The sequence below is a fragment of the Pinus tabuliformis genome, chromosome X (assembly GCF_031772625.1).
Source record: "Pinus tabuliformis cultivar Carrire ecotype Pingquan chromosome X, CPIR1, whole genome shotgun sequence".
NCBI lineage: Eukaryota > Viridiplantae > Streptophyta > Pinopsida > Pinales > Pinaceae > Pinus > Pinus tabuliformis.
This window is the reverse complement of record NC_142308.1, coordinates 703426348-703451508: the sequence shown is the minus strand read 5'-3', so window position 1 is coordinate 703451508 and position 25161 is coordinate 703426348. Positions and strand designations below refer to the sequence as shown.

The 25161-nt window shown below is 40.9% G+C and overlaps 1 protein-coding gene across 2 annotated transcripts in view; it reads left to right on the top strand.

Moving 5' to 3' along the window:
- The window catches only part of LOC149141922 (zinc finger CCCH domain-containing protein ZFN-like), an 85930-nt gene that overhangs the window by 50239 nt on the left and 10530 nt on the right, over positions 1-25161 (top strand). For both annotated transcript variants that reach the window (XM_089447678.1, XM_089447677.1), the window contains exons 3-5: positions 8779-8832; positions 13258-13371; positions 13663-13968. In XM_089447678.1, the coding sequence (XP_089303804.1) occupies positions 8779-8832; positions 13258-13371; positions 13663-13968 (474 nt within the window). The remainder of the gene's footprint in view (positions 1-8778; positions 8833-13257; positions 13372-13662; positions 13969-25161) is intronic.

Sequence of the window (25161 nt, the reverse complement as noted above, 5' to 3'; positions counted from 1 at the left end):
GATGGCAGCAACGCGTTTCAGCTGAGCCTTCGAATAATCTTCAGTGGAGACGGGTTCTAAGCATCATTGGAGCATCACAACACTCTGGCTACTGCGGAAGCTTACGATGTGGAGGAAGACAGATAGAAAATATGACCTAAAACGGCGAAAACCCTGTGGGTGTTTACCTAGAGCGGAAATTCATGGTAATAAGTGGAAACAATCATAATTTCTTGAAGCGCAGAGGGTTTTGATGAGGAGACGGGCATTTGGAACATGCTAAGAACAACGTTTCTGATGCACCGGCTCTTTCAAAGGAAACCGACGCTCAGGTGTGGACAGAGGCAATCAGTGCGCAGAGAATCAGTGTCAGGCAGAGGCAGAGCAGCGCAGGACAGAGCAGCGCAGTGCTCAGGGCAGAGGCAGGAGTTACAACTAATTTGGGACCTGTGCTCTGATACCATGTCAGGCCAGGGTAACTCCAGAAATTAATGAGCGCAAGAAAGAACTGATGATTTTATTCATTAGCCAACTATTATTTATATACATACATAAAACGGATCAGTTCATCTTCTAGATGACTGTCCAGTTCACCCATCCGTTTCGGATTAGGTGTCAACAGTAGTATATGTTCAAAACAAGGTTCCTCATCAAACATTGGACAACAAGACTCTCGAAGAAGTATTCACAGGTGTCAAGAACAAAAGAAACAAGTTGGAAGCCATTGGAAGAAAAGGTATGTTTGTTGGATATTGTGAAGATTCTAAAGCATTTAGAATATATATTCCTAGTCAAAGGAAGGTTGAAATTAGCAGGGATGTAACATTCGATGAAAATGCTGCTCTTGGAAAAGCAAGGGACCTTCCTCCGCCTTCGCTTACTGAGAAGAAAAGTGATGATATGGATATTCTAGGAGGTCCCTCCGTGCCTGAATTCGAGAGGGAAATTGTTGATGATCCCATGGAGCCTATGGATCCCTTGGATCCTCCTCCATGTGATCCCCCTGCGAGGAAGAGGCCACTTTGGCTTCGTGACACATTACAAGATGCCGAAAGACATGTTGCTGCTTGTGAAACATTCTGAGAGAGCAAGAAACCCTGCAGGTACCAGGGATATGCTGTAGCGATGAGTAATACAGTTCAAGTTGAGCCTTACACCTTTGAAGAAGCCGTGAAAGAACAAGTTTGGAAGGATGCTATGGTCAAAGAATATGAATAAATTATGAAGAATGACATATGGATGTTGTTCCAAGACCAAAGGGAAAATCAGTGGTGACTTCAAAATGGCTATTCAAAATCAAGCATGGAGCTGACGGAAGCATCGAGAAATAGAAGGCGAGGTTTGTGGCACGAGGATTCTCCCAAAAAGGAGGAGAAGATTATGATGATATATTTCCTCCTGTGGCCTGATATACCACTATTCGTTTGATAATTGCCCTTGCTGCAAGTCAAGGATGTACCCTCCATTAGATGGATGTGAAGACAACATTCTTTCATGGCGTGTTACAAGAAGAAGTTTATGTTGAGTAGCCACAGGGATTTGAAGTGGAGGATCGAAAGACACACATCTGTAGGTTGAAGAAGGCATTGTATGGTTTGAAGCAGGCCCCTAGAGCATGGTACAATCGCATAGATAGTTACCCGGTGAAGCTTGGATTCACAAGAAGCAACGCTGATCCAAACCTCTACTTCAAGGTGGTCTAAGGTATGCCCTTGATTTTAGTTTTATATGTTGACGATCTATTCTTGACATGTAGTGAGCCCCTGATGATCGAGTGTAAGAGGGAGCTGGCCTCTGAATTTGAGGTGAAGGACTTTGGACTCATGCACTACTTCCTAGGCCTTCAGGTGTGGAAAAAGCTCGGTGAGATTTTCCTTTCACAAGGAAAACACATTGTGAAGTTGTTGGAGAGATTGGGAATGACAGAATGCAAGTCCCTAGCCACACTGATGGAAATGAATTTCAAGAAGCCATGTGGAGAAGTTGCGATACATGATTTGGTGAATCCATCCGAGTATAAACAGTTGATTGGGGATCTTATGTTCTTAATGAACACTCGTCTGGACATATGCTTTGCATTGAACACGTTGAGTCAATTCATGACTGAGCTTCTCCATGCACATTAGGTTGCTACCAAAATCATTTTGAGATACTTGCATGGGACAATCACCCTTGGTCTGAGATATTTTGCCAAAGATGTTCAACTTCATGGATATATTGATGCTGACTGGGTAGGAAACATTGTTGACAGGAAGAGCACTTCAGGTTGTTGTTTAAACCTTGGATCTGCCATGATATCTTGGATGAGTAGGACACAAAAATCCGTAGCACTGGGTACTATTAAGGCAGAGTATATTGCTACTAGCATGGCTAGCTGCGAAGCAGTGTGGTTGAGGAAGCTCTTTGGAGAGCTATTTGAGTAGGCCCTGGACACTACTGTGATATATTGCGACAATAAGAGTGGGATCTGATTGGCAGAGAATCCTGTATTTCATGACAAATCCAAGCACATAGAGATTAGATATCATTATATTCGAGACATGGTGCAGAGAGGAGCCGTTAGACTCCATCACATATCGACATATGAACAAATAACAGATATTCTCACTAAGGCTTTGCCGAAAGGGAAGTTCTTGGTCTTTAGAGAGCAACTTGGACTGATGGATGTGACCCCTCCTGATAAGGGGCTTCGTTGATTGAGAACATTGAGCATAGCTCTTCCCCCTTGGTTGAGCTCCCAGGTGGGAATGGAGTGTTGAAGGCTCCAGGGGTTGAGGGAAATTTGGACAATAAGTGTGCGTGATCCCTACTTTTTCAATAGTTGAGTATCTCCCCTATTGTCACCCATAGAGTGTGCGTGATCCTTGTCCGTTTTAACAAGTGAGGTATCTCTCCCTATCTTGGTCTAGCAAAGTATACCCCAATTGGCATCATACCCACAAGTCGGGCTTGGTGGGATTGTCCCTCCTCGTCTAGCCAGTGGGTTGAGGAGGCTTGGGGGTGTGTGATCCTTACATTTGGTAAGTTGGGTATCTCACCCAAGCTCGGATTATGATGCAGGTGTTCTACCACATGATTCTTGAGGGTCATTATTGGGAAGGTCGGTAGGCAATAGGATGGATGTGATCCTTACCTATTGTATAACGAGTGGTATCTTGACCCTTTGATCGCATGATGGGATAGTTGTGATCCTTGCTTGATAAGTTGTATCTTGCTTATTGCTCGATATAGAAGGTGGTAGATTACGCTCCCCTATGATTCTTCTTCTTTAGATTCGAGAATAATTCAACACATGGAGTTGAGCAGAGATGGGACATGATTTGATGACAAGATACTTCCAATGATCATATGATGTAGTTGGAATTTTTCCCTAGCTGAGAGGGAGTGTTAATTTGACAACTCAGTGACAAATTCCAATCATTGGACTAGATTTGTCTTTCCGAGAAGACCAAAATTGACCATTGAAGCACTAGATTTGGACAAGGGAAAGTGTATTTTTAAAGTGAAGCCCACAATGACACATTTGATCAAGTCGATCTAAAAGACAAATTAGCCTCCTCCAACGCCTATAAATTCAAGTCACCTCAAGCTCATTTGGACATCAACTCAACACAAGCATCTCTCCTCTATTTGGTTCGATACATCTGAAAATTGCAGGTCATCTCTTCACACGTGTGAGCAAGAGGAAGGAGAAATTTCAGGAGGCCGAATTCTGTTTTGACTAGTAATTTGACTAAGGTTGCCTTTTGAAGACTGGGCACAGTTTGACCGATTTTGACTTGGGTTTTTGGACTGTTTTGGAGGGCCAAATTTCTTGGCACAAAAATTGAGAATTTCTGGGCACTTTGACTGTGGTTGACTTCAGATCTGCAACTAGGGATTTCACTGCCTTTGACTTTGACTTTAACCAAGATTGAAGGAGATTTTTGGGATTGTTTTTTAGGGACTTTGACCATCTGATCAGGTAGCATTTTTTGGCTGCTGACCGAGTTCATTTGGAGGACTAGTGACCTTTGACCGTTGACCACTTGTTGTTGTTGTTGTTGCCATTAACTTTGACCAAATTTGACTATTGGCTCATGTTTTGGATTTTAATTGGTAGTGTTGTTGGATAAGTAAGTTGAACTTTGACTCTTGTTGATGAAATTTGGATCATTGTACTCTCTGCTCAACATTTGAAGACAATCTAATAGAAGAATTTCAAAGAGTTTTCCCACTTGTGTTTTTCCTTGATCTTTGACCAAAATTGGTGTCTCTTGTTGATGTTTTGATTATCTCCTATTGTCATTGCATTTATTGTTCCACCTTCAATTACTATTGATGATTGAGAGAATTAATTATTGTTGAAAATATTGCTATTTGAAGAATTAAATTGGGCTCAAGTAATTGATATAGAATAGAGTAGTGAAAAATTAATAGTTTGGGTGCACTTTGGGATACCAAGGAGCACCATTTCAGACAAGGACACGAGATTTCTCCGTGCATTTTTGACTACATTGTGGGAGAAGATGGACACGAAATTGAAGAGGTCTATGCTAGTTTTTTGAACCATCATTAAGTGTTCTAGTTTCGATTTTTGTTAGAGAGGCTAAGAACACAAGATCTTCAAAACCCAGGAAAATGTTTCTCAAGATAAGTTTGCGAAACCCCTGAATTAAATTAATCAACCATCATTTAAGTTTTACCTAAGTTTAACTTAGGAAAATTGTTAATTAATAGGAATTAATTAAGGAAATGTGAGAATGCTCTAGAAATTCACACGGATTGAGTTTGAGATGATCTTAGTTGTTGATGGTGATCTAATCATGGCCGTTGGTTCACCAATGAGATTATAGGAGCAGGACAATAGCGATTGAGAGGATACATTAAGTGAGTGGTTGATCTAGGCAGATCGTATTTTCCAGAGAACATAGATTCAATTGGGAAGAGAATTCGAGACAGAGATCAGTAGCAGAGGCAGAGTAGCAACAACAAGATTCTAGTGGAGATTTCTAGTGCCAGAAGAGTCATCTCAGAGAGGCCGAGTTATTCCACAAGAGGCTGTGCAGGGGCTTGAACAGAGCCTCAAAGGTACAATTCGATTCAATTGAAGAGGTGGTCGATTCAGGTGCCGGAGGCCAGGATAATTTTCCAGAGGGCCGAAGAATCACTTCCAGAGGTAGCAATAGGCAAGACGTCTGTTTCAACGATAGACCGGGGGAGTCTGTGTGAGGGATTGCGTAGAGGCCTGCGCAGGGGCCCTGGAGAGCCAGTTTCTGAGGACAGATTGAGGTTGGATTGCTTGTGGAGAAGGGAAAATTTCCCTCAATAATTTTTCTAGTGATTTCTCAGGAGAGGATTGCCAGTTTGACATCCAATTTATTGTACTTAGATTTTGCTGCTGAATAATAATAACAAAACCCTCATCTACTGCATCGATTTTCCCACATTGGGTTTTTCGGGGACATTTGTCCAAAAATAACGGTGTCAATTTTATTGTGTGTGTGCTCTATTTTCTTCTCAGTTCTAGATTTATTTCCGCAGTGTATTTTAGTTTTGGTGAAAATTGCAGTTGTGATTTTATTCATTGTTTGCTGTAGCAAATAAATTGCACATAATAATATTTAGTTAGAAGAATAATTTCCAGTTGCTGCAATAGATTGAAAATTTCACATGGTATCAGAGCAAATTTGGAGATAGATCAATGGCGCAGTTTGAAGAAAGGGAGGATCTTATAGGGGATGCCTTAATGGCTGAAATATTTACAGAAAATATCAAGCAAACCCATATATATGTATAGGAGACTTTGCGATATGGTACCTTAGAGATACTAGAAAAGGTGGGAGTCTAGAGATAATGCCTATAGACTCAATCGACCCCCATACATGCTTATTTACTCAGTTGTGAATGTATAGAATTTGAAATTCTATGATATTTTTAGATCAGGAAGAAGAACAAATCCTACCTTCAGTAGAGGATTTGGCACCAGATGCTTAGATAAAGTTGACAAAAGATACATTTTTGTAGAAGAGGTCTAGAAACTACAAGACAAGGGCAACATGACCTTTGGCAGATTGGGTTGAAAGGGTAGCTTCCAGGAAAAGGCTAAATGTTACACTCGAGAGAAGGCAGAGAACAAATTTCCTCACCTCATATTTGGGGACTAAAAACCTCCCAAAATGGGGAGGTGTGATCTGGATTGGACCATTATTTTGTTTGTCATCCATATCAATGCTTGTAGAGTGGAAAAATTGGAAGAATCAACTAACAGGTCCATTTTTATTGGCAAGCCCTAGTTTGGCAAATTTAGGTCTAAAACCTTTCGAGAAAATTTTGAGGCATCATAAGGCGTTTTTTGGGCTAAAAATTTACCCCTTTATTGCAACACCTTTCTTTCCTATTCTACAAACAAAGACTTTTACAATGGTGCAAGAATCGCCTCATTCAGAGTCCGTATGCAAAAGTTATGCCACTTGGAAGTTGACCTTGTTTTGGCCACCATAATTTGAGAGGATGCCATGTCAACCCCCATTAATCAAGGAAAGGGGGCTAGCCACATGATCATGATGAAGAAAACTCTAGAAGAGTCCATATTGAACTCTGGTTAAGAGTTGAGGGTGTCAAACCTAACCACTAGTATACTATCGGGTTGTGTTACAATTGGGCCACTAGGAGGAAAGGGGGTTCCATTCTTTTTGAGTACACTTGTTCCATAGACGAGCAAAGTAGCCAAGAGGGATAGGGAGAGAGCTCAAAGAGGATTTGTGCAGTGTAGGAGCCCACGGGCTACATGCCTTTTTTGTAGTCGCAACCATTTTCTATTTAGAGTAAGAGAGAAGAGTGGCCTTACCTTCCAGCTGGGTTCTCTCTTGAAAGGGTTTCCCAGGATATATCTTGTGTCAAATGTGGGTTGTGAGTTTTATTTCGCTGTTATCTATTTTCCACATAAATTTTAATTTTCATGCAAATGCAATAAACAATAATATATAGATCCGAAAATCTAAAGAGAAATAAACCTTCATAGTGTAGATTTCAGATTTTTAAGTATAATTTTATTAGATCTGTTGTGGCGAACTGTCCAGTGGAATGTCTATTGGAAATTGTAACTAGTTTCAATCCTCATAATTGTCATTTGTCTCATATCATTCTTATGTATTGATCAAAAGAAGAAAGAAATTGTAAAAGAAAAATTGTTTGTAAAGCATGGGTTTCATGCTTATGTCATTGGTCTATAGGTCAAAGCATCCATTGTATGCTTCTAGGTTTTTATTGTGAGTCAAGGTCATTATTACATTGTAAAAGACCTATTTGGGCATATTCATGTAAAAATATTTGCTTTTGAGTCTACAAAATCAAGGAGTCCTCCAAAGATCAAGTCGGCCTAGGTCAGGAGCAAGTCGGCCTTGCTATGGTGAAGTCAGCCTAGAAGAGGCATGTTCAAAGTGTATATATAGCTGAAAATTCAATGCATTTTGGAGCAACTTGATGATAAGAGATCTGCAGTAGGACAAGAAGATTTTAAGAGCGAAAAGGATCAAGAAAAGCACTGTAACTTCGTACCTTTTAATGTGACATTCACGTGAATTTGACCGAGGACCTTTCTCATTGGACAGAAGTGGAGTTTCTCTCTTTCTATGAGCAGACATTGATTGGGGTCAGATGCTTCAGGGTAAATTGTAGGCTTAATCTACAGGGCCGAGACCTTTGACTAGAATAGCTTGTGAAAGATTTGAGAAGAATTTGATTGGAAGGCCGACTTATGTTTGGAGAAGAGTTTGACTTTAGTGTCTGAGTCTTGGTGGTCTCATTTTGATCTGATTCTATAAGGAGATTGTTAGGGTTTTCCCCAAGAAGTGGGGTTTTTCCCTAGCATGGAGCCTACATCTTGTGCCTATTGTCTTTTGTGATCTTCATGTTTATATTGGTAATTGTTTGATGAAGAAAAAGAACACATGAAATTAATAAGAAGCCAACAAAGTTCACAAATAATTATCAAGTCAAAGCAAAATCTACATGTATCTAAATTCACCTTGATTTTCCAACAATGTCCATGGCACTTTATGGATCAACAACTTCCTTTTGTATTTTAGGACAAATATCAACCCAAAAATATGCCTCATATGAATCTGCTACCAGCTTCTCATTACCATATCCACACAACCAATAATTCTAAAATTTCTTAACAAGATATGGTATGACTTTATCTTTTTATGGTTGAAATCACAATATCTCTCCCATGCATTCTTTCCATTCAAAGAAAATGCAAAAATTGCATCAAAACATCTTCATGGATAATATTACTATCTATAATAGACTTAATGAATGATGAAAGATGCATAGAAGCTAAATGAGGCTCTGCCAAAATCTGAAATCGAATTTTCAATGTTCATTCATGCTGTGGATGTATGTGTGCTCCAATATGAATACACCATTCAAATCTACTAATAGAGTTCTGCATATTGCAGAAAAAAATAGGGAAAATTGTAAATGAGTATAACCCACTATTACCAAAGATTTTGTTCCTTTAGCTTTGTGGCACTTTTGTCTATTTGTGCTTCTGACCCCTGCCTTAAAATTCAGTTAACTGACAGATATTGACCTATTGTTCATCTTCTTCTTGTCATTGTTGGCTGGTTGAAATCAATTTTGGTCCTAATTGTCATTAGACTGCTAGGTGATGCCTATCTGAGATGGATCCCTTGAGATTCCTTATTGCTTTCTTTGGTTTTGTTGTCATTTACTTTCTTATAAACAGGTTTCTTCTGTCACTATATTTGAATAAAGTTCATATCTAATTAACCTTGAATGTCTACTCTACAGGATGCTCAATATATGAGTGAACTTCCAGAGAGATTCGGGCAACCTGAATGTAAGGTATGGTACTCCATTACACTGTTATGCGACTCATTTAGAAATGGCAGTTTTTTGCTTCTAATATATGCCTTTATGGGGCTGCTTGAATATGAGTTCATGAAATGGTTTGTCCTTTTTAGCTTTCAATGTTTATATATATCTTTGTTGCTTCTTTGAATTTGTTCTGTTGCTGCAATGCGAGAATGACTGTTTGGCATCATGATTTCATATGGATGAGCTGAAATACTATTTATGGTATTTATTGACTTCAACAGCTTCTTTTTTATTCTAATAGAAAAATTCTTTGTCCTTTGAAGCCTCAGGTGTTGTTTGTTGCAAACAGATCAGATTGTATGTTTCCTACTGTTTACATGCCGAAAATTTACTGTTTCCAGCCTTACAGTCCACCCATGTAAATCTATGCAGTCTGTCATTGATAAATTGTTTTATTGTTTATAGATATGATAAGCACTAGCAATATGTATGTGTGAGTGTTTTTGTAGCCACCTTTGTATGATAGTTACCCTTGACCAGTGTTACTTGGGAGCGGGAGCGACATTTTCAAAAGCTCTTGGTTTGGGAGGGAATCCTGGAGCGATTTTTATATAATATATATATTTTTTATATCTTTTATATTTTGATACATATATGTCAACAAAAACATGTAGAATGATGAATTAGATATAAAAAACATAAAAATACATAGATTGATCATTGAACCGTATAACATCTATCATCTAGAAGTTATAATCTTCATCAACCACATCCACAATTGAGTCTCGTGAATCATGATTCATCAATCTTAAAGTTTCAACTTCAAGCTTTCAAAATTGAAAATTCAATATATAACATTTATCATCATTGATCACCAAAGTTGTACTTGTAAGCTAAGTTTAACCATTACAAGAAATAATATCTAACTGTTAACAACTTAACATGAAATGAAATGTTATAAAATGAATTATGAAATGAAATGAAACAACTTTCACGAAGCATCATATTCATAATTCAGAATTATTACCAATGAGTTATAATTGTCAACTTCAAACTTCAAACTTTCATTGTCACGACTCATAGTCATATATTGTTTACAAAAAATATCATTATGATATGAAAGAGTCAACAGTCAAGACTCAACAGTTATGAAAACTAATAGAAACTAGAAAAGACAAGTAAACTGTAAATCTATTATCTACTACTGCATGTGGCCCTTGCCACGAGAGTCTAATGTATGAGCAGGTCGTGGTGGTCTTCTAGGAGTCTCCCGCACAGACCGACGACCAGAACTAGAAGGCACATGCCCTCCACGTGAGGGTGTAGATGGAGGTGGTGATAGCAAAGGAACAAGACTCGGAACTCGAGCACTGATTCTGGATGGTGGAGGTGGCATGGCTGCTGCTTCATCTTCCTCCCTTATAAGTTCCTCTTCCAGTTCTTCAAGATGTATAGTGCCATCCTCCAAATTGTCATCCTCTGGGTGGTTGTCCCAGATTTTATATGTTGGATCCTCATAAGCCCGATCACAGTAATGACTCAACTAGTGCACATAAACCAAGCTTTCTGCCCGGTTTTCATTGAGTCTGTTTCTTTTCACATTATGTATGAACTTTGAAGCTATAGGTGCTCCAACACCTCTCTGCAGAAGAAGTATTTACAACCTGTGATAGAACTTTTTTTGCCAATTTTGGCAAAAGTCCATGGCCGCCATATGTTTCCCACCATGTGAGAGCATCAAATCTGTCTCTGTCTTCCATTGCATGGAAGGTACCAAACAAACCAGTGTTACTGAAGTATCTGCCTATTTCAAGGCACACACTAGCACATTCCTCCCTGTCAGGTATCAACTTTTCTAATGCTTCCAAATATCCTTTAGATACCTCTTCATCTATATGGGGTTTGGTCCTAACCCCACCCCTTGGTGCAGGTTGGCCCAACCAAGATGTAGAGTAGTATTTTGGTGTAAGGATATACGCCAAGCAATGTAGTGGAAGATTAAGTTTATTCCACCGTACACACACAAAATTGTGAATCAGTTTGTACAAGTTGGGATCATTGTTATGAACAATATCTTTTATTTGGTCCAACATGGTATCCATCTGCTCATACACCTCGCCAATCACTGGTTTATCTGTATTTGCAAACCGAATCATGTGATAAATGGGCTTGGTGAAATCCAATACTTGCCTCACACGTGCCCAAAACATACCATCAAGAGCGGCCTCCTCTACCAGTTCAAAACTTCGCCTGTCAGCTGCATTTGTAGCCCTTTCCTTTAATACTTGCCAGTGTGGACTTGATACCATGCTAGCCAATGACTCTGTTACCTTCAAAAGGCGCCTGAAGGTGAGGTAATAGCTACCAAATCTAGTCCTCGCAATCTTCAACAACTCCAATCTTGAGTGACTGCGGAAAAGGCCATGGGTATTGCTATGATTTGTAATAAATTTTATCATTTGTTTGCCTTTCTTGTACAAATCACCAATCCATTTGTATTGTTCATTTTTGTTCTTAACAACATCATGCATCAAAAGGTTCAATGTGTGAACCAAACACCCAGACCAAAATATGTTGGGGTATTTATCCTCAATAATTGCTCCCGCTGCCTTACAATTAGGAGCATTATCAGTGATGACTTGGATGACATTGTATGGCCCAATACGGTCAATTGTTTCAAGTAATGCTTTTGCAATGTTGATGGCGGTCTTGAACTTGTCTGAGTAATCATATGCATTTAGAAAGATGGCACCACTAACAGACACAACAAGAACACTTATCAATGGCTTGCCTTTTACATTTGTCCATCCATCAGATACAATGGGCACCCCATGGTCAGTCCAAGAACTTGTCATTCTATTCAAAGAATTGATATTTTTGCTTTTTCATGATCAAGTCCAACGATTCTTGCCTTGTCATACCCAATGCTCTTATATCCTTTAGGGGCATCATTTATGGTAGAAACCATTTCGTGCCAATAAAGTGAGCGAAGAACATTGAATGGTATCCCACATGCATAGAGAAACCTGTAAACTTTTGAATCCACATCATTCCTACATCCTTCATCAAGGAAATCTGATATGGTTCTACGCCTTAAAGCTGGTGACCATATGCCTCCATATCCACTGCCTTGGGAGGATGCTGAAGGAGTTCTTTGTGCTTGTGATTGTGAGCTTGGTTCAAAGAAACCCCTTGATTTTTTAGATTTGTATTGGGCTTCCTCCTCTTCCCTTATGTATTTGGCTCTATTTGCTGCTGACACACCTGCACAAGTTTTGATTCCTATTTGTTTATCTCCATCCCATGGCATTTTCCCACAGAGGTGTTTTGTGGCACGAGTGTATGAACCTGTGTAATTATTGTTGCAATGGGGGCAATGAAATTTAGTGGTTCCACCCCCTTTCCCTGCTTCAGGCCTGTTAACATATTTCCACAGTGGGGTTTGGTCTTGTGTAGTTTTTTCAGCGGCTGAATCATGTTCACCCTCCTCTAGCTCCTCCTCACCGGGGTTTTCATCAAATCCACTTTGTCCCCCTTCTTCATCCCCTTCTTCATTTTGAACCCTCCTTTTCCTACTCTCCAGCTCCATAATAACCAGAAAAGGAACCAAGAAGAAGAAAATGCCAAGAAATATAACCATGATGTTTGAAATTTGTAGTTTTGAATATGCAAAATTTAATAAAATGGAATGGGAATGGGAATGGTCCAATGGGAAACTGAAATAGAGAAAAATTTATTTATTTATTTAGAAATTAGGAGTAAATTAATAAACATTAAAAAAAAATTGCTAACCTACCTCAAATGCGTCCAAGACTCCTTGCTCCTTGCTCCTTGGCACCTTGCTCTCAGTCTCACTCAAGTCACAATGATTCATAAAAGCCCTCTCTCCCTCATTATATAAAAAAAAATCGATTTTTTAGCCGAGTGGTTTTTTTTTTGGTGGTTTGGTTTAATTTCTGCCGAATTCGCTCCTGGCCTCTGTGCATGTCACTCCGGGAGTGAAATTTAAAGCCTGGGAGCGATCGCTCCCTGACTGCTCCCGGGCTTTAATTTTTGCTCCCGGGACGACAGGAGCAACGCTCCCGGATTTGGCAAGGAGCACAATTTTTTTTATTGGGAGCGCGCTCCCGCCCGGAGCGCGGATTGGGAGCGGGGTCAGTGGGTGTGGGGGGGTGCTCCCACGCAACACTGCCCTTGACCATAGTCAAATTTCTTAGTTTAGCTTTCTCTTGGTTGTAAACATAGGCCCTGGAATTCCTCATTACTGATCATGATGATAAGTTTAAACAGTTCTTTAGATGCTTTTGAGCCCTCTTCCCTCTAAAAATTCAAACTGTTATTACCAGTTTAATATGAAGGTTTATTGTAGTTCTCTGATGTATATTAAGTGTCTGCTCCATCTTAGACATGCCTTTATACTTTTAAAGTTCATTTTCTTGGCTGTATTTTCAGTATTTTATGAAGACAGGAGCATGTAAATATGGTGCAACATGCAAATATCATCATCCACATGACAGAGATGGACCAAGAGTACAGCTAAACTATCTAGGCCTTCCCATGCGACAGGTTTGTTTACTTTGTGTTTAGCGTTTTTATTTTCCTAGTAGAAAGTGTAAGCTTGTCCCAATGTTTATGATATCTTGTCATGCATGTGCCATGGATGCCCAAGTGCATACAGAACCAATCTTTAGCTCCAAGCAAGTCCCGGTTTGTGTGGAAACTGTTATACTAATCGAATTTAGCTTTAGCTCCAAACAATTTTGAATTCACAGTTTCTTTGTGAAAGCTGTTCTTCTCTTTTGTGGCATGCCCATACAACTGAAAGATGTCTGACTTCAATGGTCCTTTGTGCTACAGGGAGAGAAAGAATGTCCATATTATACACGCACAGGATCTTGCAAATTTGGAGCTACCTGCAAATTTCATCATTCAGAGCCCACTGCATTGCTGCCTGATTCAGGTTCTCCTCTATATGCGGCAGCAGAATTGCCTTTGTCACCTGCATCAGGATCACCATATCCAGCAGGACTCACATCGTGGTTCTTACAGGGAGCTCCTTATGTCTCTGGTCCTCACCTGCAAGGATCTCCAACATACATGCCTGTCATTCTTTCACCTCAACAAAGCACACCTTCAGTCCAGCCAGGCTGGAACACTTGCCATGTAAGTTGCTTATTTTATAATCTATTTTTGTCGTCCACTGCAAGATTATAACAGTTGGTAATCCAAAAAACACCATTGCACCAAAAAATCATCTTTAGTAAATCTCTTTTGAAATATTTATTTGGCCATATTTCTTTTGGTTTATTCAACTTTTCCCTTGAGATCCCTCATTCTTTTTCTAGTATCGGTACTTTCTGCAACTCCACTTACCTATGACTTAAACTAATATTTATTGCCCAGATTTATTCACAAATAATCTCTGGTCAGGCATTTGCAGCTACGTAATATATCATTTCAGGCATGTATACATTAGGATTGACAGCACACTCTAATCAGGGAGCAAGGCACATTTACTTTCTCTGAACATTGAATGTTGCTGGGAGCTATTCTGAGATGTGTATTTGTTTTTATGTGCAAAGAATTTTCTTTGCTTAGGGATCAACATTGGATGAAGAATTTTATTTTGAGCTGGTGAAACTTAGGGCTCAACTGTAATCCTGTGCTTATTAGTTAACTAGGTTCTCACCATGGTGTGGGACACTTGCATTGGTGGTTACTGAGAAACCTGTATAATGGGCCTGGTGACCTAGAACATCCTCTAATCTACCCTCCCATAGGAAATTGAAAATTCTATGTGAGCTTCTACAGAGAGGGGGAATGGTAAAATCCCTTTAACCCAATGTTAACAGAACTGGACCTGTTGTCGAACCGGTCAACCCCAAAAAAGTGAACTGGACTGGAAATGGAGAAAAAACATACGAAAAAACCAGTTGACTAAAAAATACATAAAAAATCAGAATTTGAAAAACAATATATATATTCATGTGCATCCATATGAATCCAAACCATTATACACAAATATGCAAAATTTCTCATATATATAACAATGGTGCATATTGTCAAAAAATAAAATAAAACCTAGTGCAATCCATCTATGAATCAAAAACACATGTAATGAGATATGGTTGGGCCATAAACCAATTAATTGCTTATCAAAGCTCTCTTTGAGAGGATGGTAGTGTTTTTGGATCTGGGATAGGATATCCAAGACTATATTGGAGTCTTTCTTCATAAATTTGCCTGCTGAAGAGGTTGCGAGTTTTCTTCGTCGTAGATTCTGGCAGATCTGTCGTTTCACGACCCTTGTTCACTTCAGATGTGGCATACTTCGCTGATGTTTGATTTGCAGCAGTGTGACCCTGAGACATACCAGATGTGTTGGGTAAAGTTTTGTCATTGATGTCAAGGATGGAGGTTATATCTTTGAAGGGATTTTGTCCACAATGGATAAACTCAAATGCTCTTGCAAAGCGTATAATTGGATAGCTGCTGAGAGACTTTTTCAACAGTATATGGCACTTTGGAAAACTCCTAAGGGATCAGGGGTTATTCAAGTTTGAAGGTCAGCAAGGTTCCAAGGGCATGGTGGACAAAAGGCGCAAGATGACACATGTTTCTGTTAATTATTGTGTGATTGTACAATACGGTGTGGAGGTTTTGGTCAGAGATCCTAGCGATGATTTGGTCCCATGATTGATAGACTCTGCAGTGACAAACTTTGCAGAATATGGCAATTAATGTGAATCCAATGACTAGGCCATTTTAAATTAACAAAGGATTTTGTTGCAAAACCACAATATCTCAGACTGTTTCCTCGTACAAATGAGGTGGAGAGAAACACACGTGGCGATATGTGATTGAATGACTCAGATGATGTGGCAGCCAACTAGCTTGATAGGTCAGTGTGAGGATGATGTGACATGACGTGGAAAGGACATGTGGCATGGGTGCCCAAGTGGCCCTTTGTCGAGTGGCATGTGGTACCACTCATAGGGTGACACATGGTAGTGTGATGACGTGGGGTGACAACTGGCAAGACATGCCATCATGCAGCGCCAGGACTAAGTCGAGCAAAGGTTTAGTGATGGGCATGTTGGTGCGGTAGACAAAATCTAAGCGATAGGAACATGTTCATCAATTAACAATATTGTCCATGCTTTCCGCGACAAGGCTCTCATACAAAACCTCTGCAACAAGTCGAACCCCTCTTTCGTACTAAAACAGGTGGCTGACAGTTAATCCTGACACATCAATTATGTTGATTTGTGTAGCTTGGGAGGTACTCCACAACCCTAGGTGTTGGGTATGTGAGAAGTTTGACCACAAAATTGTTTTGTGGGCGGAGTACCCAAGCAGTGGGGTTTTGGACCCAAGAAAGGGGTTTAAGATCTAAAAAGAAATTATTATTGTTTCTTAAGGTCAAGAAGACTAAAACCCTAGATCTAGAGGGTTCCTATGAGATTAAGGGAAAAAGTATTTAAAGAGGCCTAAGGATCAAGCCTAGATATCAATGTGAGAAAGACCTTTGAGTGTGGAGGCTAGAAGAGATGTAGCTCTAGGAGTGGCCTAGCTAGAAGGTTGAGTCAGGTTGCAAGGGAAGGTCGTGATTTGATCTGTAAGAGTAACGATTCCTCAAGAAGGCATCAAGAAAAGTATTTTGTCCTTCCTTAAGGAGCTGCAGCAATAAGGAAAGTAGATTTGTCCAAGTTTTTTAAGCTCAAGGAGGAATACGATTTGTTTTAGATAGCTGAGTTTGAGTAGGGTTTCTGCATTTGGGCAACCAAGAATCTTAGGAAAGGAAGATCTAATAGAGGGTCGAGATCTATGTGCTATGAGAGGTATAAGGATTGCATGTCTGTGGAGAAGGGTTGAGCCCCTAAATAACTTGGAAAGGAGGCCGTAAGGCCTATGCAATTGTAGAAGTAAGGGCCTATTTACCTCAAGCTATAGCGCAGAAGGGGGGCTTATTAGGCTAAGGGCTACTACAGAACAAGCTTATGTAGCTACATATCCTAGAATGTAGGCCGAAGGTTATGTTGTAGGTACAGTGGCATAAAAGGGAGCCAAGAAATGTGTGGTGGTCTGTGGTAGGGCTACAAGTGTGTTGATGTATGTGGATGATAGTTGCTGGTTGGAGGGGTTGTTCCAAGGATTTGGAACGACTGTATATTTGATGCCTAAGTATAGTGATAGGAAGGCAATTCTATCATTGTTAGAGGACTAATGTTGATGCCTTAGTTGAGGGTTCTTCTATGCAAGATCATTCGTCCAAGAGCTAGTATTTAAGTGCCCTAATATCTGTACAAAAAGGGAGGGCCAAGACCATAAAAGGAGGACAATTATGTTGATTTTTGTAGCATCGGTTGTGTTCTAGCCACGAAATTTGTTGGAGAGGCTAGAATACATGTATTCCCCAAAACCCAGAAAATGTTTCTGGAAATTCCACCTAGAGACGACTTAATTAAAATAATTAATCTTTTTTTAATGGTGCCTAAGTCTAAACTTAGGAAAACTGATTAATTAAAGGGTATTAATTAAGTCATGGTGAAATCTTCTAGAAGAAGACATGGATAGAGTTCTAGTTAATCTTAGCCATCGATTATGTTTTAATCTTGACCGTTGAAGCCTCAACGAGAGATTATAAGAAGAAATTCGAAGGGGGGTGAAGAACACACTTGGAGCCACCATAAATTCAATTTTGTTGGGAAATCAATTTCCAGAGTAGCAGTTGTGAGTAGCCGGAGGTGATTCAATAAAGTCGAAGCAGTGAGAGAGGGGCAGGGATAGTAAGGTCGGAAAGAAGTTTTTCTAGTCCGATGAGTGCACAACAAAGAGACAGAGAATTCCATAGAGAGGCTGACACAGTGCAGAGAGGTAGCACAGAGCTCCAGAGGGAGATCCATATTTGGCAGAGGAGAAGACGAAATTCAGTGCCAGAAGTCGGAGTGTGAGCCCGCGAGGAAGATCGAGTTTCCAGAGTAGCAGCTGATCAGCCAGCAAGAGAGGCGCTGGTTCGAGCTGGGTGATGCAGATCTGCATAGGGTGATGCAGATCTGCATAGGGTGCTGCAGAGGCAGCAAGGAGCAACTCATCTTGAGCCAAGGTCAGTGTCGGATCACCGGTGGAAGTGAAATTTTTCTCACTAGACTTTTGTCAGTGATTTTCTCTATATGGAAAGCTAGATTTGAGCTTCCATAGATTTGTACTCAGATTTAATACTGCATAATAATAAAACCCTCAACTGCTGTATCGATATTCCCGAGTTGGGTTTTTCCTGGGACGTTAGTCCAAAAATAACGGTGTATTATTATGTGTGTACATCTATTCTTCTAGTGTTTTTATTTCTTCCGCAGTATTTATTTTGTGAAGGCTATAGTGTATATGTTTCGATATTTGCTGTAGAAAACTGCCAAAAAATTGTTCAGTTAATTTAACAAATAGAAGCAGTGTTGCGGGGGAGCGCCCCCCCCCCTCGAACCCGCTCCCGAAGCGCGCTCCGGGCCGGAGCGGCTCGGGAGCGCGCTCCCAAAATCGCTCCCGGACGGGAGCGATTTTCGGGAGCGCGCTCCCTTAAAAAAATTTACGCTCCCTGCTCTGATAGGGAGCGTTTCAGGGAGCGATCGCTCCCGAGCTCCCGGAGCGCTTTTTAATGCCCGGGAGCGATCGGGGAGCGATCGCTCCCTGATCGCTCCCGGGCATTAAAAAACGCTCCGGGAGCGATTTTTAACCGGCCGGGAGCGGTTCGGCGGAAAAAAATTCCGCCGGACCCGAAAAATCAAAAAAATTTAACTAATTTTTTTTTGTTTATAAGCCCAATGGGCCAAAAAAAACTCATTTCAACTTCATTGAGCTTGAGATTGAGAGCTGAGCAAGAGCAAAGGAGCAAGGAGCAAGAGCTGAGGAGCAAGGAGCCAGAGCTGAGGAGCGAGGAGCAAGTGCCAAGGAGCGAGGAGGAAGCTTGCAGAGGTAAGTAACTTAATCATTTAGTTAGTTTAGCTGGTTAGGTAGTTAATTTGGTTAGTTTCATTTACCTGTTTGAGTTTAAAGATCATTAATTTAAATTAAATTAATAAATTAAATGAATTAATCCCAATAAACTAAATTAATTTGCAGATTCAAGACTCAAACCCTACAAACATCAAACACGATGGACCTGAGCATTTTTATTGGCATTTTCCTCTTCTTGGTCCCCTTTCTGGTTATTATGGTGGTGGAGAGTAGGAAACGGAGGGGGCCTGAAACTGAAGAGGTGGATGAAGAAGCCGGAGGAAGTCAAATGGGTGAAAACCCCAGTGAGGAGGATGTGGAGGAGGGTGAACATGAGGGTCAAAAAACTAAACAAGACCAAACTCCATTGTGGAAATATGTTCACAGGGCTGAAACAGGGAGAGGGGGTGGAACCACTAAATTTCATTGCCCCCATTGCAACACTGACTACACAGGCTCATACACCCGTGCTAGAAGACACCTCTGCGGGAAAAGGCCATGGGATGGAGAGAAACAAATAGGAATCAAAACTTGTGACAAGGTGTCAACAGCAGATAGAGCCAAATACATAAAGGAAGAGGAGGACGCCCAATACAGAGCAAAAAGATCAAGGGGTTTCTTTGAACCAAGCTCACAAAGAACTCCTTCAGCATCCTCCCAAGGCAGTGGATATGGACATGGAGGCACAGGGTCATCATCTTTACGCCGTAGAACCATATCAGATTTCCTTGATGAGGGGTGTAGGAATGATGTGGATTCAAAAGTTTACAGGTTCCTCTATGCATGTGGGATACCATTCAATGTTCTACGCTCACCTTATTGGCACGAAATGGTTTCTGCCATAAATGATGCCCCTAAAGGATACAAGAGCCCTGGGTATGACAAGGCAAGAACTGTTGGCCTTGATCATGAAAAAGCAAAAATATCACATTCTTTGAATAAAATGACAAGTTCTTGGACTGACAATGGGGTGTCCATTGTATCTGATGGATGGACAAATGTAAAAGGCAAGCCATTGATAAGTGTTCTTGCTGTGTCTGTTAGTGGTCCCATCTTTCTAGCTGCACATGATTACTCAGACAAGTTCAAGACCGCTATCAACATTGCAGAAGCATTGCTTGAAACAATTGAGCGTATTGGCCCATACAATGTCATCCAAGTCATCACTGATAATGCTCCTAATTGTAAGGCAGCGGGAGCAATTATTGAGGATAAATACCCGAACATATTTTGGTCTGGATGTTTGGTTCACACATTGAACCTTCTGTTGCATGATATTGTCAAAAACAAAAATGAACAATACCAATGGATTGGTGATTTGTACAAGAAAGGGAAAAAAATGATAAAATTTATTACAAATCATAGCAATACCCATGGCCTTTTCCGCAGTCACTCGAGATTGGAGTTGCTGAAGATTGCGAGGACTAGATTTGGTAGCTATTACCTCACCTTCAGGCGCCTTTTGAAGGTAAGAGAGGCATTAGCTAGCATGGTATCAAGTCCACATTGGCAGGTGTTAAAGGAAAGGGCTACAAATGTAGCTGACATTGCAGGTTTTGAAACGGTGGAGGAGGCCGCTCTTGATGGGCAGTTTTGGACAACTGTGAGACAGGTATTGGATTTCACCAAGCCAATTTATAACATGATTCGGTTTGCAGATACAGACAAACCAGTGATTGGCGAGGTGTATGAGCAAATGGATACCATGTTGGGGGAAATAAAAGACATTGTTCATAACAAAGATCCCGACTTGTACAAAATGATTCACGATTGTGTGTGTGAACGGTGGAATAGGCTTAACCTTCCACTACATTGCTTGGCGTATATCCTTACGCCAAAATACTACTCAGATTCTTGGTTGGGCAAACCTGCAGCAGGGGGTGGTGTTAGGACCAAACCCCATTTAGATCGAGAGGTAACTAGAGGATATCTGGAAGCATTAGAAAAGTTGGTGCCTGACAGGGAGGAATGTGCAGCTGTGCGCCTTGAAATAGGCAGATACTTCACTGGCAGTGGTTTGTATGGTAACTTCCATGCAATGGATGACAAAGATAAATTTGATTCTCTCACACGGTGGGAAACATATGGCGGCCACGGACTTTTGCGAAAATTGGCAATAAAAGTTCTTTCACAGGTTGTAAATTCTTCTTCTGCAGAGAGGTGTTGGAGCACCTACAGTTATATACATAATGTGAAAAGAAACAGGCTCAACGAAAACCGAGCAGAAAGCTTGGTTTATGTGCACTACAACTTGAGGTTGTTGAGCCATTATTGTGATCGGGCTAATGAAGATCCCACATATAAAATTTGGGACAATCACCCTGAGGACGACAATTTGGAGGATGGCATTGTACATATGGAAGAACTAGAAGAGGAGCTTGTACGGGATGAAGCTGAAGCAGCTGCAACAGCCATGGCACCTCCACCTCCACCATCCAGTAGCAGTTCTCGGGGCCCGAGTCTTGTTCCATTGCTGTCGCCACCTCCATCGGCACCCTCGCGTGGAGGCTCTAGTTCTGGTCGTCGGTCTGGGCGGGAGACTCCTAGAAGACCACCACGACCTACTTATACTCCTGGAGACTCTCGTGGCAAGGGCCACTTGTAGATTTACAGTTTACTTGTCTTTTTTAGTTTCTATTAGACTTGTCACTTTAGTTTTCATAACTGTTCAGTGTTGAGTTTTGAGTCCTTGACTCTTGACTCTTGACTCTTTCATATCATTATGACATTATGATATTTTTTGTAAACATTATATCACTGTGACAATGAAAATTTGAAGTTTGAAGTTGGGCCTTGGCAATTATAACTCATTGGTAATGATTGTGAATTATGAATATGATGCTTTGTGAAAGACTAGTCACTAAAGTTGTTTCATTTCATCTCATTATTCATGTTTCATTTTATAAATTTTGAACATTTCATATCATGTTAACAGTTAGAAGTTAGGAGTCAGGACTTAGAAATATCTTCGATATTACTTCTTGTAATGGTTAAACTTGGCTTACAAGTACAACTTGTTACTTTGGTGATCAATGATGATAAATGTTATTGAATTTTCAATTCTGAAAGCTTGAAGTTGAAACTTTAATATTGAATTTGATGAATCATGATTTATAAGACTCAATATGTTGCAGTTGTAATATGTATTTTAATTTTACTAAGGTTGATGACGATTATAATTTCTAGATGATTGATGTGATATGGTTCAATGATCAATTTATGTTTTTTTATGTTTTTTATGTCTATTTCATCATTCTACATGTTTTTGTTGACATATATGTATCAAAAATTAAAAAAATATAAAAAATATATATATTTTTAAAAAATCGCTCCGGGATTCGCTCCCAAACCGGGAGCTTCTGAAAATGGTCGCTTCCGCTCCCGCTTCCGCTCCCGCTCCCCGCTTCCGCTCCCGCTCCCAAGTAACATTGAATAGAAGAAATATTATCAGTTGCTGGAGTAGGATTCGGGGTTTCCGAATTTTCACATTGTATCAAATCACCGATAGAAGCGGGAGAGCTTAGTAGCAGCAGAGGAGGAGGAGGCTCGAATTCCTGTGTAGGCAGCAGTTCGAAACCCTCAAGAGGCAGTGCAGTCCTTGGGCCAGGAGGGTCAGTTTCTGAGGAAGATTTATTTCTTTGAGAGAGTCGACAGAGAATAGATTTTCCAGATCAGAGGTTACCAGAGGCAAAGGGAGACACAATATTTTCCTTTGCAGAGCAGATCTTCAGCTGGGATGCAGTTATTTTGCAGCAGTTTGCTAGTGCAAAATAGCGTCAGGAGGAAGAAAGAGCACACACTGAGGGAATTCTTTACTCAGGGGACATCTAGCCCATAAGTTTGAATTTTCCTAGTGGTGCAGCTGTAGCCATGACTAGATTTGCCCGCTCCAGCAGGGAGTGCATAGACCTAGTCAGCCGCTGTGTAGAGGAGAAGAGGAGGAATTCAAAATTTTTGCAGAGATGGCATCAGCAGGGCTGAGAGATCATGATCGGTTGGATGGAGCGTCCAACTACGTGATCCAGAAGGCAAGAATTTCCTGTCTTCTAGATGAGAGTACGATCTCAAAGCTTATATCAATGGAGTGGTAGCTGTACCTACAGATGTAGATATGCTTGAGGCCTACAAGAAGGAGATGGCGAAGGCAAAGACGCTGATTCTCGATGAGGTTTGAGATCACGTGGTGTCTCACATAGTTGGAAAAGATACTACCCGACAGATGTGGGAAGCACTTGCTACGCTATACAAGGAATCTTCCGAGCAACAAAAGGTGTATCTTGAGGAGAAGCTGAGATGCACGAGGATGCAGAAAGGGAGCGCATAGACCCCTTCCTTACTAGGCTTCAAGATATCTGAGATTAGCTGTTTGCAGTAGGGTTAGAGCTTCAACCGATAGAGTTGTTGAGGTTTGCTCTAAACAACGTTTCCAAAGAGTGGCAAGTCTTCGTCCAGAGTATTCTGGGTAGAGAAAAGTTGCCAGACTGGGATCGTATGTGGGTTGATCTGCAACAGGAGGAGATGAGGCGAGATTTGGTGAGGACCACCATCACTGGCAGCAACAGCAGCAGTGGGACGAAGAAAGTAAAGGAAAAGGAGGATGTGGCCGTTGCATCAAAGGGGCAGCAGGAGCAACGCAGGAGGAAGAAGGACGTTTCCAAATTGAAATGCTTCAAATGTAGCGAGCTTGGCCACTACAACACTGAATGTCCTCTCAGAAAGAAGGACAAGGAGGAGAAGCAAGATCAACAGGTTGCATCTGCGGAGATTGAAAGGTTGTCCTCTAGATTGGAGGAAGAGTTTTCCATGATCAGCGGGATACCTACAGGAGTGAGGTGGGGTGATTTGGTTTTGTAGCCCAGAGAGCTACAGGATGGGTAGGATTCTTGAGGATGTCCACCTCATGAATCAATACATTGCTACGAGAGCCCATATCATGCAGTAGCAAGATGGACCAGTGGAAGTTGATGTAGTCAGGTGCCAGAGTGATAGATGCAGTAGCTAGTAGCAGTTAGAAACTGAGCAACGCAGAGCATAATTGGCAGTAGTGCAGTTGGCACAATGCAGAGTCAACAACAGTGCAGAAGCTTCAGTGACAGCGCAAAGTCTAGCAGCAGTCAAGACTCGGGTGACAGATGCATCACATTGACCATAGTTGGTTCAGTGTGTTGGATATTTCTTAGCAGTAGTTGTTGCAATTGCAACAACAACAGATGGAGAGGGAGTTGCAGTGTTGATAGCAGTTCAGCAGGGCTAGTAGCAACACGAATGCAACGTTTATTATAGTTGCGCAGTAGTTGGTGGACAACAACAGCCAGACATCAACAACGTAACAGGAGATGGTGCAAAGACAAGGTGTTGCTTCAGGGGGATGCAGCGCTAGAACATATTCCTCGCTAAGATGGAGTGTTGATTTTTGTAGCATCGATTGTGTTCTAGACACGAAATTTGGTGGAGAGGCTAGAATACATGTATTCTCCAAAACCCATAAATCGTTTATGGAAATTCCACCTAGAGACGTCTTAATTATAGTAATTAATCTTTTTTAATGGTGCACATGGGACGTCTTAATTAAAATAATTAATGTGGGGAAACCCTTGATCAATTCTTATATGTTCTTCAATAGTTCAGCAAAGAGAGAGAGAGAGAGAGAGAGAGAGTACATTTACAACAGAAGTCAACATTTTGACTTATCTAGATAAGAGCATAGATCATCTCTATGAAGATGATACATGAGATCAGTTGAAGACATGCTGCTTCAACTGATTCTCCAAGGTGACTCCTTCACCTATCATTGTGCTGCATCTCGTCATCACGCTGCACCTCACCGTGTTGCACCATGTTGCACCCATCATCACAATGTTGGACCTCATGACCATGTTGTATACATCATACTGCTGCACCTTATGCTGCATTGCTGTCCCATGTGCCATTGTTGCACCATGCTAGCCACTGCTGTCCTATGTGGCATACTTCTGTCCCACTATTAATGACACAGCCATTCCATGTTAGCTTGCTGTCCCATTGTTTTTGTTGCTGTCCCATCAATGTCATCGTTGTCCCATCATAGTGTGCTGTTGTCCCATCATAGTATGCTGCTGTCCCATCAATGTCATTGTTGTCCCAATTGCTATTGCAGCACCATGTCTTGCTGCTGTCCCAATTATTAGCATTGCTGTTCTATCATAGTATGTTGCTGTCCCATCATAGTATGCTGTTGTCCCATCAATGTCATTGCTGTCCCATCATAGTATGCTGTTGTCCCATCAATGTCATTGCTGTCCCATCAATGTCATTGATGTCCCAATTGCTATTGCAGCACCATGTCTTGTTGCTGTCCCAATTATTAGCATTGCTGTCTTGGGCATG